General features: G+C 35.4%; 1 protein-coding gene across 1 annotated transcript in view; it reads left to right on the top strand.

The window, feature by feature from the left end:
* The window catches only part of LOC150107188 (lateral signaling target protein 2 homolog), a 311,745-nt gene that overhangs the window by 154,118 nt on the left and 138,754 nt on the right, over nt 1-18,873 (top strand). Inside the window, exon 7 of the mRNA XM_090391046.1 lies at nt 3,961-4,050. Coding sequence (XP_090247172.1) covers nt 3,961-4,050 — 90 coding nt within the window. The remainder of the gene's footprint in view (nt 1-3,960; nt 4,051-18,873) is intronic.

Consider the following 18,873-nt stretch of genomic DNA (forward strand, 5'->3'; position numbering starts at 1 on the left):
GACATGAAGTTTTATTGGTTGTAAATTAACGTAATTCTAATTTTGCATCAGTCCTTGTTGACAAAGCATGATTATCAACACTATCCTATCTTTCAGACATTCTTTTCGAAATTAAATGAACTAAATCTCTCCTTTCAGGGAAATTTTTTAACTGTTTTTGATGCCTATGACAAAATAAAGGCCGAGAAAAAAAAACTGGTGGTGTTCATTAGTTATGTAAAAGACACAATTTGCACCTTTTCCAACATTGTAATTCTTTTTAGTGGAAAATGATCTTTTTGTTGATTCTGAAAAGGTTTGTGACCACCTCAAAACTCTGAAACAGAATTTTGAAACGTATTTTCTGAATAACTTTTATAAGAAATTTCTGTGAGTTCGAGATCTATTTCAGGTTTATAGTCACGAGAACGACCTTTCCTTATTTTCTTTTTTGAAAAAAGAACAGTTAATTGAGCTTTCAAGTGGCAATGGGCTTTAAATGCAATTCTGTGATCTTGGTTTGGCTCGATTCTGGATCTCACCTTCAGTGAGAAGTGAATTTCCTGAATTATATGAAGAAGCATTGAAAATCGTCATGCAGTTTTCTACAACCTATCTTTGTGAGAAAGGATTTTCATCACTCCTTCAAATAAAAACAAAATACAGAAATCGTCTTAGTGTGTGTGCCGATCTTCGACTGAAATTGACCAGTATTCAGCCAGATATCCAGCAACTCTGCAAAGGCCGAAAAGCTGAACCATCTCATTAAAAGTAAGTAGTAACATAATTATATCATATTATTTATTTGGACTACAGTTTTCGATTATTCTCGTTACTGGTTTTGGAATTGATCCATTTTCAAAATCAGGGATGAAACGAAAGTTACACAAAGTGATGTCACGGTGATGCTCAGCTCTGCTGGTGAGGAGGATAGCTGCCCGCATCACGTTTACGAAATTCCGTATTTCGTACAGTCGCTTGCTGGAATATGATGCTTAGCACACCGAATCTGTCGCATGCAGACAACATCTGTACGGTCATGGATTGTACAGAAACGCACATCACAACATGATGAATACAAGCAGCACTCAGGATGGATATAAATAAAACCACCACACGATTAATGAATCTGCCAGATTTATGATGCCCACTGTTGTGCCTCTGGATAAAACGGGACGGATATAAATAAAACCACCACACGATTAATGAATCTGCCAGATTTACGATGACCACTGTTGTGCCTCTAGATAAAACAGGACGGATATAATTAAAACCACCATTATAACATGATTAGTACAAATCACATGTGTACGGTATATACGGCATATGGTCACTGGCGGGAGAATGCGCCCTACCACGTGAATGGCACTTTGTGACTGACATCGTGGGTTGGACTGTTTATAGATATCGGGAAGGACCTCACATAACAGTATGTCTTAAATTTTTTTTGCTGGTCATTGAAAACTCCTCAGGAAAATAAGGCGATTCTTATTGGCTGGAGGTGTGTGTGGATGGATGGGGGGGGGGGGTATTAATGGTTTTCGGATGCAGGGGATGGTTTGGACAGGAAAAGAGATGTCAGCCATCATGGAATCCATGAATGTCAAGTTTGTATTCAGTATTATGATGAATGGAGTAACATAAGAACAACATTTTTCCATCACAATGTACTCAGCAAATGGAACAGTTTACATGTTGCAAGTCAAATCAGAGAGTGCATGAAGATAAAAGTTGTTGTGGGGCTAGCTTCATGAGCATGGGCAGATGAATGTTGATAACACATAAAATATAAAAGTTGCTGTGGGTAGATGAATGGGGAATGGAGATTAAAGATAAACGTCATTGTGGGAAGATGAATGAAGGTATCAGCGGAACGGCGCTGACAGTCCCCATTCATTTGCCCACAGCAAATCAGAAACTGATACCTTTGCTTAATAAAAATTAAAACTTTCTTCAGTGATGATACACTTTTAATCGTTTACTTCCAACTTAATTATGTTTCCATATGTATTTGTAAATGTTTATGTATATGTAAAATGTTGTATATGTAATTGTTGTATGTAAATATCTAAATGTATATATAAAAGTTGGTAATCCCCACATACATTTAAAAAAAAAATTACATAACTTAGTGGGCTATAGAATTGTTTTAGGCATTTTACTGGTCCTTGGGCTTAGAAAGGTTGAGAAATGCTGATCTATATGGATTGCATTATGAAAGAAAGTGGTATTAAATCTGATATCAAAATTGGTGATGTTAATCTTAGCTCTTTACTTTATGCAGACGATGTTATACTTCTGAAAAAATTCAGCACAAGTCTGCAGGATTTCCCCGATTAAATTGTGAATCACTGTTGCAATAAATTGGTATAAAAATCAGCAATAAAAAAGACAAAGACAATCAAAATATGCCAGAAACATTGAAAATATCAACTGTATCTTGAATGGGGAACCTGTCCTGGTCCTAGTTTTCTCTTTCAGTCATTTTTGACCGTAGGTGACTTTGTAGGCATTGCCCACAAAGTATTCCTGGTGAGATTTTTACAGGGTAGTTCACCATTGCTTTCCCCAACCCCCCAGTTTTATCGGGGCTGGGGACCGGCATATCTCTTTGACGTATTCATGTGAGTTCACGGGGCCAGTTTGCCTATTCTGGGGGATGAAAAACCCGAGTTTCTGGGTTGAAAAATCCCCTACCTCTGTAAAAGACTGAGTAACTCACCTTTAGTCGAAAAAGACGAGATAAAAGTTCCTCACGTCACTGATGGGGAATCAAACAAAGGTCTTTCCGACCAAAGGGCTTCGTCTATGCTGACGGAGTTACAGAGGCTCTTGGGGAACCTGTAGAACAAGTAAAACATTTCAGCTATTTAGGCACATTATTTAGTGAAGATGGTAAATTAAATACAGAAATAGACAACAGAATCAACAATGCTGGTATGGTAGGAAGTCAACTGAATAAATTTATATGCAGTAAGAAAGAAATTAGTGAAAACACTAAATTACCTGTATACAAAGACAGTGTTCAAAGCAATTTTCACTTGTGGATTTGACAGCTGGGTTAGAAATAAAACAAAGAATAAAGTTATCTCACATGAGAGTTCTGAGAAGGATTATTGGAGTGAATGGTCTCATCAGAAATGAGGATATTGGGAAAGAACTTGCCATTGTTAGCATTCAGACATGTGTTAGTACAGCTAATCTCAGGTGGTATGGTCATTTAAACAGAATAGGAGAGGAAAGATTAGCATGCCAGTTTGGCAGGAAAAAGACCCAATGGAAGATCAAGATGTAGATGGATTGATACAGTACAAAGCATCTTAAAAGACAGAATTATAAGATCTAACAATATCGGAGTCTTGACAAATAGCAGATTAATTGTGAGGAAAATTATTGATTTGAGGTTAGTAATGATATAACTTTTTCATGTAGTATTATCATAATTATCCTGTACGCCCCCCTGAGACTAGATATCAGGAATTTGATGATGGTGATGATGAGTACAGGAAATATAAGCTATATAATTATGGTAATTTTATAACTGCTGGCTCACCTACTTTTCCAAATGAAGACATTCATTTGAAGATCAGTTCAAGAGACCAACTTATGGAAAAGAGCCCTTAATGTGATTTGTAATGCATTCTGCTTTATCCTGCCTCATTTCTAGTGCTGATCATGTTTCTAGGCTATCTCTCTTACAGCCATATGGATAGATCAGATTTTCTGTTCAGAGTGCTGGTTATAGTTTGGGACAGAATTGCACAAATTAATCTCTCTTCTGACTATTGTAGATATAATTAATCTCTGTTGTTGCTCTTCTTATAATCGATCATATTGTAGGACTTACTTGTAATATGATGCTGTTTAATGTTTTAAGTTTGCTTAAGTATTTCTTGCTATTTTACATAATTCTTTATAATAGTGTTAAACTGATGAATGAAATTATTGATTATGAAATTGTTAATTCTATAACACTTACAGGTCTTTAAAAATTGGACTAGTTACTCAGGATATGGTAGATGACTATGATCCTTCTTTAATGTTTACTATTCCAAGGTTAGCTATTGTTTGGTAAGTCAAAATACTCTTTGGTGAGTGAAAACGTTTTTCCTCTGTATCTGATAAATTCTCTCAAAATTTTTCATTTTTTTAATAAGTTTTTACAAAGATAAATGATAAATAATTGAACTGAGATACTCTTTCATAAGTAATGAATTTATTTAATAGTAATAAATTGTCAAAGTGGAAGCATCTGTTATGTTATACATGTGAAATGTTGAGAACTGTAATACTGTGAGTGTGAGTCCACTAAAGGTCAGATAACCTGGGAGCTATGCAGTAGAAACTAAAAATGGCACTTTATCAAACCACTTCAGGCTTCCTCAAAGCGGAGTGGTCTCATTGGGCAGATGAAAATTTTCTGCACCTGAAAGACCTCTACACACATTCATACCAGTGGGATTCAAATCCTCAGACAGTTGGTTTGATAATTGGAGACTCAGTCCACTCAGCAAAATAAGTCATCTGAAAACTAGAAGAGGAAAATTAGAATTAGATAATGGAGTTTTTGTTATTAAGTTTTTTAGAGGCAAAAATATTTGAAATAATAATATATGCAGTAATAATTTTTTCTATAATCCTTCCTTGATGGAATTCAATAAAATTAAGTATGTGTAGAATCACATATACATCAAACTCTGACATTTCATTTTATTGGATCATTTTAATGGGAAACTATGAAAAAAGCTCTAGTCCTTAACACGTTCATTGCCAATCACGCGATATCACGTGGACATCGCCATCAAGTTTCTAAGCAGAATGGTATAGTGGCCACAGCGAAACGGCGCATAATATTTATATTGGCCACTAGGGAAGGGATCGACTTTCGTGGAGTGGGGATGGCCGCCAGCCATTGTCTATTGCTTATGTTAGCCAGTGCGCACAGTGGCGGCATTCGGACAAGGCGACGACGTGACGATTTTGTTTAGTTATTCGTTGATTTAGCGTGCTTGAAGTTTGGTTTTTATTTATTTTGAGTATTGTTTTTTTTTTTTTTTTTTTTTATAGTAAGTTCCTTATAAATGTTGATTTTTGATTATTTAGTTATTTTTAATTATTTTTTTCTATTTGTACGTTATCTTTAAAAATTCTATGTGATTATAAAAGACTGATAATTAAAGTTATAATTATTATATTTAAATGTTTTTTATTTATAAAAATATATAACTTATTTGACCGAATTGCATATCACGCGATATCGCGTAATAGATATTTAGAGTACATAAATCCTATGTACACGTTCATTGTAATTATAAATAATATATTAACTTATTTTGAGCACAATAAAAACTAAATAAAAAAATTAAAAAAATTTGGCCACCACACGAAATTCCAATTTTCAGCTTGGCAATGAATGTGTTAAATATAGAAAAGCAGTTGGTTTTGTTCTGCTTGATGGTAAATCTCATTTTGTAGTAGCAGCCATTGGAAAAGACCAAGAATTTATTCAGATGTGATATGTGTTGCCACACAATGAAAATATCCTTTAATGCCACCATGCATGCTGTCTCAGTTTAGATAAATATATAGCAGTACTTCAGATTTCTCCATGTGATATTTTATTGAATTGGTTTCTTTTCCTGATATTGATTCACTCTGAAGATGTTATTATTTTTTGAACAGTGAAACAAGTCATTTACTAGTAAATAAATTGATTAGTTAATTATATTACAGTATCCTGACTTGGAATAATAATTTATTTGTAATATGATCGTTTAGTACTTTAACACGTTCATTGCCAAGCTGAAAATTGGAATTTCGTGTGGTGGCCAAATTTAAAAATTTTTTTTATTTAGTTAGCGCTGTACACGCGCTAACGCGTGATCGGCCGTTTGGTGAGAGCTCGCATCGCGTGATTGGCAATGAACGTTCATTGCCAAGCTGAAAATTGGAATTTCGTGTGATGGCCAAATTTATTTTATTTTTTTTTTTTTAGCGACGTCCACGCGATAACGCATGATCGGCCGTTCGATGAGAACTCGCAACACGCAATATCGCGTGATTGGCAATGAACGTGTTAAAACATATAATTTGTTCAGTTGGTAGTAGAGTTCTCTTTAATTAGAAGCATCAAAACAAGTATGACAAGTACTGTTTTGTCACACATTGTTAAGGATAGTGTAAGTTTGTGGTTTTTCACATTCACCAGGTGAAAATCTGATTTTTTTTTTTTTTTTTTTTTTTTTTTTTTTTTTTTCTTCTGTGCGGTGCGGGGGGGTTGCATTTGTTATGATCACTTACTGGTGTATATCTTCAAGAAATATCTTGTATATACTAGATGTCATATGTGGTGTGTATGAGATATGACAACCAGCAAAATATTTTATTGGTAGTGCTCTGTTGTCTTCCAAATTGGTATATTATTTTCCTGTCTCTCATTTGATCAGTTCTGAGTTTTCTCTCTGCTCATTCGGTTACGACGATGCATTTTGGTTGGAAAGACCTGAGTTTAAATCCTGCCCTGGACATGAACCTTTATCTGGGCTTTTCAACTGAAGGTAAGTTAGCCAGTCTTGTATGGAGGTGGCAGAGATTTCCCTCCTGAAAACTCCATAAGAATACACACAATTAACAGACATAATACACTGACCTCATAGCCTGAGGTCAATTTTTAGTGACTGTACTCCATTACCTCTGACTATATAATTCTTAAACATTATTAATATCAAGTTATTTTCTGATATAATGTTAATATGGTTCTGCCACTGATATCATCAATTCATTCCCCTAATTTTCTTCTCGTATCTCCTTTATTTTATTTTTAACTCAACTCTCAGTTCCATTTGCTAAAACTAGGTCGAAACAGTGTCTTATACTTTCGACTCGCTACCAAGAAGTCCTGGCCAAACTTCCTTTCCCTTTTCCTGGAAATAATGCTATTCTTATTCACTATAACAAACTATTCTTGTGGTCTGTATGTATTTACTGTAACAAGAGTCAGTAAACATGTAAAAGAGAAGAGAAAAAATTTTTTTTTGTCCCTTATAAATTTATACAACTGAGTGCTCACCATATCACTTTTATTATTTTATTATCTATTTTTATATTAAAATTTACCATCTTCACTAAAAAGTACACCCAAATAGATAATTAAAATGTACCACCTGTTTATTTTTGCTACTGAGAATGCAGCTGATGTTTTCTCTTTTTAGGCTTATTTTCATATCAGATTTTTCACATCAATTAGTATCTTTTTTAATATCTTTGTGGTTAATAGTGACCCATGTAAATAATCAATGACAGTGTGAGAGCTGTTGTACAACACTCTCTCTATGCCTAATTTAACACATAGGGACCACAAGAATAGTTTTTTATAGTGGAAAGTTTGCACTCATCTTGTACATTCTTCATATTTAACTGCTGATTTGAGTAAAGTATAAGCACAAATTACTTTGTATGTGGCCTCATTTGCACTATGCAGATATAGTTTTATCAGTTCTTCTCTTGCAACCTTATCCTGCTTTTTTTCTGAGTGAACTAAGCTTTTAATAGAGATTGTTTATTTTATTTCCATGATTTCTTCACTATGTTATAAAGTAAAATTTCTGTCTCTGCAATCCATTTGTCCAGTTTTTCTCTTCAAAGCCTTTTTTTTTTCTTTTTTTCAATATGATTCTTAAATATTTCCTCGAGCAATAAGTAAGGAAATTCCTTTATAATTCATCAATGAACTCTTATCTAAAATATGAATTGTGCAGTGAATAATGTCCGGTTCTTTTTTGATATCTTCATCTTGAATGTGATTTTCCCATTAATCCCATCTCTTCACTCCCCTAATTTTTGCTCAGAAAACTTTCATGTCTATAGTCATCCTTTGTACAGAGAATTACAAAGCATTTATATTATGATATGCACCTCTCTGTATATGATTCACTTCATATCACACAGATTTAGTGTTTTTAGTTCCCAGAAAATTCAGTTCATTTATTTTCATCCTACAAGAGAAGCAAACTGGACCGAAGAACACATAAAAGTTTATATACACCGGCATCATAACCATAGTTGCATTGCCCTTAATTTTAAACAACCAACCAGTCAACCAAGATTTAGTATTTTAAACAGTTTGATCTTTGGTATTTCATCATGTGTTTTTTTTTTTTAAATGACATAAATCAAGAACCTTATTATATTTTATATTCCCATAATTTCCAAACTATTTATTATCATTATGATCATCAATTCCAAGTATATAACTCAAGGGATATACAAGATATTATGAGAGTACTAACAATTAAGGTGACATTTTGTGACATTGTTACTGGCTAATATCAACGATTTCTTCTAAATTAACCTGACTTGTCAGGCCTCCAAAATTTTCAGATCTTACAGTGCAGTCAAACACATCAGAAGAATTGAAGATAACCATCAGCATAAGGAATATCATCAATTTCCTGATATGTATCCTCAAGGAGTGCTCAGGCTACCATGACAGCATTAACATAAATAAGCTTGCATTATTATTAATCTACTATCAACAATTTTCCTCCAAATTAATCCATTACTTCTCAGCACTTCAACATTATCATACCTAACATTTTGTTCTTCTAAGGCAAATCAGCTTTCAGTATACATGCAATTTACAGACAAAAAAATACTGTTGTTGGTGATGACGGGTGATAGGTGGCGTTGATGGTAGTAGTGTCGTAGTTGGAGAGTTAATTAGTAGGTGAGTTAAGAAGGTGGTTCCAAGACTGCTGTTGTAAATTACTGACCGATTAGCATATCAGGAATCATTGTCAAGGTCTTAGAGAAATTAGTCAAGAAAAGAATACAGGATTGGATAGATGAAAATGGGATATTGTATAGGGGACAACATGGTTTTGTGAAGGGTAGATCATGCCTCAGTAACTTGCTCACGTTTTATAACACATTGACGGCTGAACTGGATAGGGGTAATGGGTTTACAGTGATACTACTGGACCTTGCCAAGGCCTTTGATAGGATACCACATGGAACCCTAATCAGTAAACTGGAGCAGATGGGGATAGATATAGGGTTGGTGAGATGGATAGGAGGGTGGTTGAAGGAGAGATACCAGAGAGTGGTTTATTCAGGAGTGGAGTCTAAAAGACGTCTTGTGACTAGTGGAGTGCCGCAGGGCTCTGTTCTTGGACCACTGCTTTTCAATTTGTTCATCAATGATATTAGAAAGGATTTGAGAGGAAGTGTTCACTTGTTTGCTGATGATGCAAAGTTGGGTAGAGCAATTGTGAGTGCACAGGATGTCAAAATTTTACAGGATGATTTGGATAGTTTGGAGGACTGGGCTAGGAAAAATGGATGTCAATTTAATGTGGCAAAGTGTAAGGTTATGCACTTTGGGTTGAAAAGAATAGCAGCAGTATATCGCATTGGTGGAACCGTACTCCAGGAGATTGATGAGGCCAGGGATTTGGGAGTGTTGGTGGATAGGAAGTTGAAGTTTAGGGGGCACATTGCAAAAGTGACTAAAACAGCTCACCAAATCACTTGGCTTCTGAAAAATACTTTAACATGCAGAGACAAACAAGTTGTTGTTCCTCTGTATCGAGCCTTGATAAGACCCCATCTGGACTTCTGTGCCCAGTTATGGGCAGCAGGGTTTCTTCGTGATGGGAAGGAAGTGGAGAGGGCCCAGAGACAAGTGACCAAGATGATAGCAGGTCTGTGGAATGAACCTTATGAGAATAGGTTGTAGATTTGTGGTTTACAGAAATTGGACGATAGTCATATTTTCAAAGATATCCAGAAGATATCTTTGAAAATATGACTGGTGGTGGGAGGACTAGGAGGACCATGCATGGAAGCTGGGCAAGAGCGTGGTTGACAAGGGTGTTAGAGCTAGGTTTTTTACTTGGAGAGTGGTGAATGAGTGGAATAAGCTTCCAGAGTCTGTTGTGGGTTCTACGACTGTGAATGAGTTCAAGGCAAGGTATGATAGATACTGTGTGAATGTTGAATAGTTGTTCTTGACATGATGTTAGGGCCTCCCTCGATGAGTCTGTCGACTCCTTGGAGTTTCCCGGAACAATAATAATAATAATAATAATAATAATCGTAGTGAAAAAGATGAGATGTGTTAGTGAAGAGAAGCCCTCCCACAATGAGTCCTTGAACTCCCTGGAGGTGTCATATAATAATAATAATAAAAAATAAGCCACTTTTGGCTGAATTAATCTACCCAGACCTTGGCATTAAATACCTGTTCTACTAACCGTTCTTCTCCCATTTTGTTTAAGCCACCATCCACTTTAGATTAGCCCTATCCACACATTTTTGAATGCAAACAATGTCAAGTTCCTTCCTTATTGTATCATTTTAATATGATTCTGCCATTGATGCCATATTTTCAAGTCCCTAATTTTTCTCAGAACCTTCATATCTCTAGCCTTTAATCTTTTATCAAGTGTTTTATTTCTTACCCAACTTTCAGATCATCATCATCAAATTCCTGACATGTACCCTCAAGGGGTGTACAGGATATGATAGAAATTTACATCATTACTAACTTCCTATTTACAATTTTCCTCCAAATCAGTCTGTTACTTTTCAAGACTCCAATATTATCATTATCAGATCTTATATTTCTATCGTCTAAGGCACATTGTACCGTATCAATCCACCTATATCTTGGTCTTCCTCTGGGTCGTTTTCCTGCCAACCTGGCAGAGAACACTTGTTTTGCTAATCTTTCCTCGCCCATTCTGTTTAAGTGACCATACCACCTGAGATTAGCTCTGCTAATGCATTCCTGGATGCCGACAGTGTCAAGTTCTTTCCTAATATCCTCATTTTTAATATGATATTGCCATTGATGCCGTCTGTTCATGCCTTTATCTTTCTCAGGACTCTCATATCTGCGGTCTCTAGTCTTTGATCAAATGTTTTACTTCTGACCCAGCTATCAGATCCATAAGTTAAAACTGGTTTGAACACTGTCTTGTATACAGCTAATTTAGTGTTCCAATTAATTTCTCTTTTATTCCATATGAATTTATTCACTTGACTTCCTACCATTCCAGCTTTGTTGATCCTGTTGTCTATTTCCATATTTAATTTACCATCTTCAGTAAAAATCATGCCTAAGTAGCTGAAATGTTTTACTTGTTCCACAGGTTCCCCATTCACAACACAGTTGACATTTTCAATGATTCTACCTATTTGCATTGTCTTTGTCTTTTTAATGCTGACCTTCATACCATATCTATTACAACAGCTATTCAATTTAGTCAGAGAATCTTGCAGACTTGTAGTGGATTTATTGATAAGTATAACATCGTCTGCATAAAGCAAAGAGCTGACATTAACATCTCCAATTATGATATCATGTTTAATACCACTTTCCTTCATAATGTGATCCATATAGATAATGAATAACAGAGGGGATAATATACATCCTTGTCTCACACCAGATTTAACATTAAACCATCTTCCTGTACTTCCTTCAATTCTAACTGCTGACTTACAACTCAAATAATGACTAAGTATTGCTAGATATAATGCTCCATTGACACCATATAACTGTAGCGTATTGAATAGCTTCTCTATTGGCACCTTGTGATATGCCTTTTCCAGATGAACAAAATTTAAATACAGATCTTTGTTATATTTCCATGACTTTTCGACTGTTTGTCTTAAAGTGAAGATCTGATCCTGACAGCCTCTATTTGGCCTGAATCCAGCTTGTTCTTCACCAAGCTTTTCTTCCACAATTCTTCTCAACTGTTTTTCAAGTATACTTGCATAGATCTTGCCAGGAACACCCAGTAGGGAAATACCTCTGTAATTCTCACATTCAGTTTTATTTTCCTTTTTATATATCGGTACTATTAGAGCTCAACTCCAATCATCGGGAATTCGTCCCTCTGTCCAGGATTTCTGAACTATGCAGTGCAACCACTTTAAGACTTTTATACCTGCATATTTAAGCATTTCTGGTCTAATATCATCTACTCCTGCTGCCTTTCCACATTTCAAGCCTTTGATGGCTTTTTCTACTTCAAGTATGGATATGTATTCTTGACTGTATGCCTGTTGAGTATTTTTTTACCACTGTGCTATCACTGCTTGTTTCATTTAGCAATTTTTCGAAGTAATTACTCCATACTTCAAGGAAATCTTTTTCTCCTGTTTTCGTGTCACCTTTACAGCTTCTTCAGCAATCTCCATAATATCTTACCACCTTCTTGATATTTATTTTCTATGTTCTTGCCAAAGTCCTCCCATGACTTTTATTTAGCTAGTTTTGCACAGTGTTTTGCTTTCTTACATTTGTCTGTGTATTCTCTAAGAGCACAAGCTGACTTATTTGCCAGGAACTTTTGATATGCTTCCTTCTTTTCCTTCACTGCCTCTTTAACTTCCTGTGTCCATCATGGAGTTCTGATTTTTCTATCCTTGCAGACAACCTCACCACATGCCTCTGTGGCTGAATCAATCAGCGTTTTCTTCAAGGCTTGCCACTGAATCTCCAAGGTTTGGTTCCTGTTCTCAAACTCTTTCATTTTTTTTTCAATAATCTTTATGTATTTTAGTCTACAGTTCACATCTGAGAGCTGCTCAACTTTTATTCGCTTTAAAACTTTCTTACGTGTTATTCTTTTCAATATGAAATTCAATTTTATCCTGCTCAAGACTAAATAGTGATCGCTTCCAATTTCAAATCCTCTGTATACTCTGGTGTCCTGCACCAGGGAGAAAACATCACTATCAACAATAATATAGTCAATGAAACTTTTCTTATTCCTTGCCTCTTCTCTCCATGTGAATTTGTGCACATTTTTATGTTGGAACATGGTGTTAGTAATAACCAGTCTATGTCCTGAGCAGAAATCCAACAGATATTTGCGATTATTATTGGCTTTTCTCTTTTCTCCAAATTTTCCCAAAATATTTTTGTATGTCTGACAATCATTTCCCACTTTGCTATTTAGATCTCCAACAAGGACCAACTTTTCCTTTTTCATTGTGTCAGTTACTTTTTCTAAAGCATCAAAAAATTCCCCCATTTCTACCTTAGTAGAGTCTTCTGTGGGACCATAGGCACAAATAAGTCTCATTGTGCAGTTCCCCATTCTTATATTTGCTCACATCACTCTTCTTGAGACTGTCTGCCATTCAAGGATTAGCCTCGTGTTTTGTGTTGAATACTATGGCTACTCCTTCTTTTCCTTGATATAACATTTTTTATTTATTGCTCAGAAAGAGCTCACCAGTTTTTGTCTTTTTTGTTTCAGTCACCCCTATTATGTCAGTCTGGCACTTATCTAATTCCTCATCTAGCTTCATTTCTTTGCCATTCAGGCTATCTTGATAGTACCAATCTTTAACTCTGATGATGTTGAGTTGGGGTGTGCTTTCAGATCAATTTTATTATGTTATAAATGGCACAATTTTTTCCAAAATGTTGGTAATTCCTACATAGGTTTTTTAAAAAAAATTACAAAAAGTCAAAATGAAATATAGGGAAATAAATTAAAAACACTATGTTTATTTTTGAAGTAAAACTTTAATTCCAACATTCTAAAATGTTATTTTTCTTGCTTTTCTGTTCGCAAAATCGTCGATCACATTGTCGAAGCCTATTTCATCACTCAGTTGCTGTTTTATAGACAGTAAGTCAAGATTTCATAAACGCCAAAAGGTGCCGCCAGGAGCAGATCTCCTCTCTCCCAGCTACGCTTCTGTAACTTAGTGGTCCGCAGAATTGTTTTGGGCATTTTACTGGTACTTGGGCTTAGAAAGGTTGAGAAACGCTGACCTAAGTGATCGTACGAACCACAACGTGAATTGACGTTGTACTCTGGGATAGTTTACCATAACTCGGGTTGTACCGATGTTGACAAAATTTGGTACTGGTGTCTTCATATCCATTATGAAGGCGACATCACCAGAAAACCAATTTGGATCTTCACTTGACAAACCCTTGCGTATATTACTGACTTACCCCATTTCAAAAATGTCTGTGTAAGAATTTCATTACTATTCTCTATATATTGCATCGGGAATCTTTCAATTTTTACTGTTGTTACCTGGCTCCCGACCATTACAGGAGTAACTGTGCTGAATTCGAAAGTAAAATCCTGTAATAGTTTGTACCTTGTTTCCACATCTTTAACTACAATTAAATATTTCCCTCTGCCGTAAGGGGTGAAAGAATATGTCTTGTTTGTGCTATCTCTTTTAAAACCTTAGTTACCCTCTCGCTTCTTCACATCTGTGAATTTCAATTCCTAGAGTTCGCACCCTTGTAGGAATTGGTACCATTATCTCAAGTGGGAAAAGACTATAACCTCTGCATTTAATTGGAAGAAAAAAATTTTCAGTCATAAGACTGAGATTAAAATAATCCCGTGATACAGAAATAATTCTACACCACCAGCAAATGTTTGTTTGAGCTACTATAAATGGCGGCCATGATTCCACTAAAAGTAATCCTGTAATGCAGATACTGCACTACCAGCAATCCTAATATTTATTAAAAGAAACCAGTGCTAGTGGGGACGAAACCACCACTAGCACCAGTAAAATAAATTAAAATGAAAAGAAATGAAAGAAAAACAAAGTACTTACTGAAAACCAAGATCTCGTCAGTGGGAGCGAAACCCAGAAGTGATACCAAACTAGAACTTTTTCTAGAACCTTACTGTCTCTAAGGGTGAAGCATAATGCTTTTAATCCCTGCTATCTGATAAGGTTACTGTGTAGGGAGAAATTTATGAGCTATGTGCTCAGCCTGAGTTGGGCAAGTTAAGTCCTGAAAGGGAACTAGAATGGCCTTAGGTTGTCTATATTTGCATAATTCCAATTCATCATAATTTGTTGCTCCCAGAATTGCCATTTGGATTTTTAGAGCCATCTGTGTAGATCTTGATTGTGTCAAGTCCATATTCCATTATTTTTGAAAGGGCTAATGATCTCAAGATTTCAGGATTTTCTAGTTTTTTTTTTCTCATGTTTCTCTATCAGAGTTGATAGCTATATTTTTCCTGTCTTAATTTGGAGGAAATGCTGGGAAGTTGGCTATTTTATTTGGACAATCCAAGGGAATTTTATTTTCTATGAATTCATGCATTGTTGATTTTTTTCTTTATTCTGTTTGTTGGTTTCCAGTTTTTAAAAAGTTCACTTGTTCTGTGATGTGCAAGGTTGGCTCTTTTTTGTACAAATTTGGTTAGATTTTCTTGCCACCTAATTTTTAAAGGAACAAGGTTGGATTTGAATTCTGCTATTTTTCCATGAGTTGTATTCCTTAGTCCACATATGATTTTAGCTGCATTTTTCTGAATTTTTATAAGTGTGTCTAAATTGGCTTGTGATGTTTGCATCCAGATAGGCGAAGCATATCCCATTATGGGACGGATAATAGAGGTATATGTGACTTTTAAGGTTTTAGCATCGGCTCCCCACTCTTTACCTAAGATACTTTTCATGATATTTAGTCTTCTTTTTGCTCTGACTGCAACATTGTTGATATGTTTATTGAAGCTTAGCGATGGATCCAGAGTAACTCCAAGGTATTTGAGGTTTTCATTAAATGTAATTAGTTGACTGTTTATCTTAATCTTTGGTCTCCACTTACTGAGATGGTTATTAATAGTAAAAACACAGATTTCTGATTTAGTAGGGTTAATTTTGATTTTTTGGGTTTTCACAGTATGTAGCTAAACTTTCAATGGCTTTATTTAAGTGACCTTCTGCTGTTTCTAGATTGTTGTGAGCTGAGAATAGGACCAAATCATCAGCAAACATAGCTATCTTTGTTTCTTTATTTATATTTTTATCTAAGTCATTTAAGTAGATGGAAAAAAGGAGTGGGCTCAAAATGCTACCTTGAGGGAGTCCCTGTCTTATTTTCACTTTCTTGGAAAAGGTATTCTTTATTTTAACTAGAATTGTTCTATTTCTTAGAAAGTCATAGATCCAGTTAAGAACTTTCCCTTCTATTCCAATATGACAAAGTTTGGAAAAGAGTTTCTGCCTCCACACCTTGTCAAAGGCATTGCTAAAATCTATAAAAGCTGCAATGGTGGATTTGGTAGGTTTGGTCTGGAAGTTATCTTGAATTGTCTGGGTTAAGTAGAAAAGCTGATCAGTTGTTGAGTGATTTCTTCTAAAGACAGCCTGAAAATTTGGTAGTATACTATTTTTGTTTAGATAGTAATTCAAACGTTGGAGTATCATTTTTTCCATTAATTTGCCTGGAATTGAAGTCAGTGAAATTGGTCTATAATTTCCTGGTTGGTCTTGCGGTTTGTTAGGCTTTAAGATTGGTATGATTGTGGCTGTCTTCCAGTCTTTTGGAACTTTTCCTTGTTTTAGGCTATTGTTGTATAGGCGAAGTAGCCAATCTAGGGCTAGGGAAGGAAGATATTTGATCATAATTCCTTGTATGTTATCTGGTCCACATGATTTATTTATATCTAGTCTCTCCAAGGCATCTCCCAATGGATCCCAGAAAAATTTGTTTTGATATTTTGGGGAGTTTGCAGCATTTTTCTGCTGTCGAGCCTGTTTTGATATTTGATGGTCTTTTCTAGTATTCATCCCTTGTTTGTTTATATTTTGAAAATGAAAGGCCAAGGTATTTGCGATCTCCCTATCTCCAATTTTGATATTTCCATCTGGATCTTTTAGTGTGTTAGTCTCACTTGCCTTTGGTAGGTCTCTTTGTAAATTAGCAGTCAGTTTCCAAAGTTTGGTATCTGAAGTGCTTGGATTTAAGTTGCGGTAAAATTCTTGCCACCTAGTTCTTTGTAATATATTATATTTTTGCTTAATTTCAGCATTTATCTTGTTGTACTCGATCCTGGTTTCTGGAGAGTTTCCAATTTTTAAGATGTTAAATAATTCATTTCATTTAGTTATTTTACTGGCAAGTTCCTGGTGAACCTTTGTGTAGGTTGAAATAACTTTTCTCCTGTAGCCCTTTGGGATACTTTTCTTTGCTGCATTTAGGATAGTATTCTTCTAAGTTATATGTTTTGTCTAAGTCATCATGGTATGTGCGATCTTTCAGCATTTTACTTACTTCATCCTTTTATTTCTCCCAATTTGCCTTCTGGAAGTTCCAATGATATTTTCTTTTTTGGGTGGGTCTAGTCATTTTTGGGTTCAGATCGATTAATATTGGAGTATGGTCGCTTCCTACTGGTTCCAAAACAGACTAAATAGCTTTGTCGTGAAGATCAGGAGAGACCGCAGTGATATCTAGGGCATCTTTTGTACCATAAGAATGAGACAGATAAGTAGGTTCTCTACTGTTGAGAGTTATTAGTCCTGTTTCATCTAAGAAATTACTCAGGTTTTCTCCTCTTGAGTTTATTTCCTCAGAACCCTATAACAAGTGTTTGCTATTCATGTCTCCTAAGATAATGGAGTTTTCTTCTATGAAATAGGATAAGTTGGAAAGATTTGGTCCAGGTTTGTCAGGAGGATGATAACAATTGAATATGTTTAATGGCTTTTTACTTGGTTCCAGTATTTGGATTCCTTGTATTTCAGTTCCTTCTGATACTATGTCTAACTCAACAACTTTATATGACAAGTTTCGGATTAGTGTCAGAAGCCCTCCTCCATTTTGGTCCATAGGCCTATCTTGTCTTATGATTTCATAGTTTTTAATGTTTAGTCTGTTGGTTTGTCGAAATTTGGTTTCCTGGATGCAGATAATATCAGCATCATGTTTGTCAGCTAGTAGTAATAGTTCATTTAGTTTTTCTTTGCTTGCTGGGGTAACGATACCATTTAAATTACATTGGATGATATTAATATTTCTTGTAATGGATGGAATGATTTGCTCATTTTTCAACTCTGACATCATTTCCAAATCAAGAGTCGTGTCGGCTGCCCCGAAGTATAATCACTATTAAAAAAAAAGCATAGATGGCGTACTCATATCATGCAGAATTAATAGCCATTAACACAGCACTGTAATCTTACAGCACTTGTAAGATTCCTTAGCAGCCCTTCAAGCTATTAAGAACTGCTACACTAGCCATCAAGAAATACTTAGAGACATAGCAAAAAACATAAACAAACAACATAAGGATTCCGAAATAATCTTCCAATGGATCCCATCCCATGTGGGATTAAATGGAAACGAAACTGCAGATGAAGTAGCAAAAATGGCTGCAACATCAAGTGATACCACAGATTTCGATCTTTTTAAAACCACCCAAAAAGAAAACATAAAAAGAACACTTCTTCAGGACATGACTCACCACTGGTATTCAGCAGAAAATCCAGGAGCTACCATTAACTCCAAGTTTAATCGCAGTGCCACTACCATGATCTCTTGCCTCAAGACCGGCCACACAAGACCAATCAAGTTTAGCAATGGCATAAAAATCTTCCCCACCTGCAAAATCTGTAACATCGAGGAAGCATCACCAATGCATTTGCTAAACTGTATGAATATTTCCAAATGTGAACTCTATAACAACCCAGAAAAGGTGCTGTATAAAATACATGAACTTGACCTCTATGATCTGGTGTAATAATACCATGGGATAATAAAAATAAATAATAATCTGCTGCTTGTTGAACTAATTCATTTGGGTGTGAGGACGATTTCGAGAAGTACTTTACTGCTAGAGATTACAGGAAAGAGTAGATATAAGGGACATTTGTGTCTCAATGAAGTTGAACATTTCTGATGTACCATGATGCATTTAAGATCATGCGTAAGCATTTGTTTTGCAGTCTTTGCAGCTTAAGGATATTTGAGCTTAAAGTATGGCTTCAGGCGGGGGATGCATAAGTGATAATGGGATGAATCATCAACTGGTAGAGGAGCAATTTGATTTTAATGTCCAGTTTGCTGTTCCTATTGATAAGAGGATAGAGCTGAGCGAT

The sequence above is a fragment of the Typopeltis vanoorti genome, chromosome 4, assembly GCF_054136105.1.
Source record: "Typopeltis vanoorti isolate ZY-2024b chromosome 4, IOZ_Tvanoo_1.0, whole genome shotgun sequence".
Taxonomy (NCBI): Eukaryota; Metazoa; Arthropoda; class Arachnida; order Uropygi; family Thelyphonidae; genus Typopeltis; species Typopeltis vanoorti.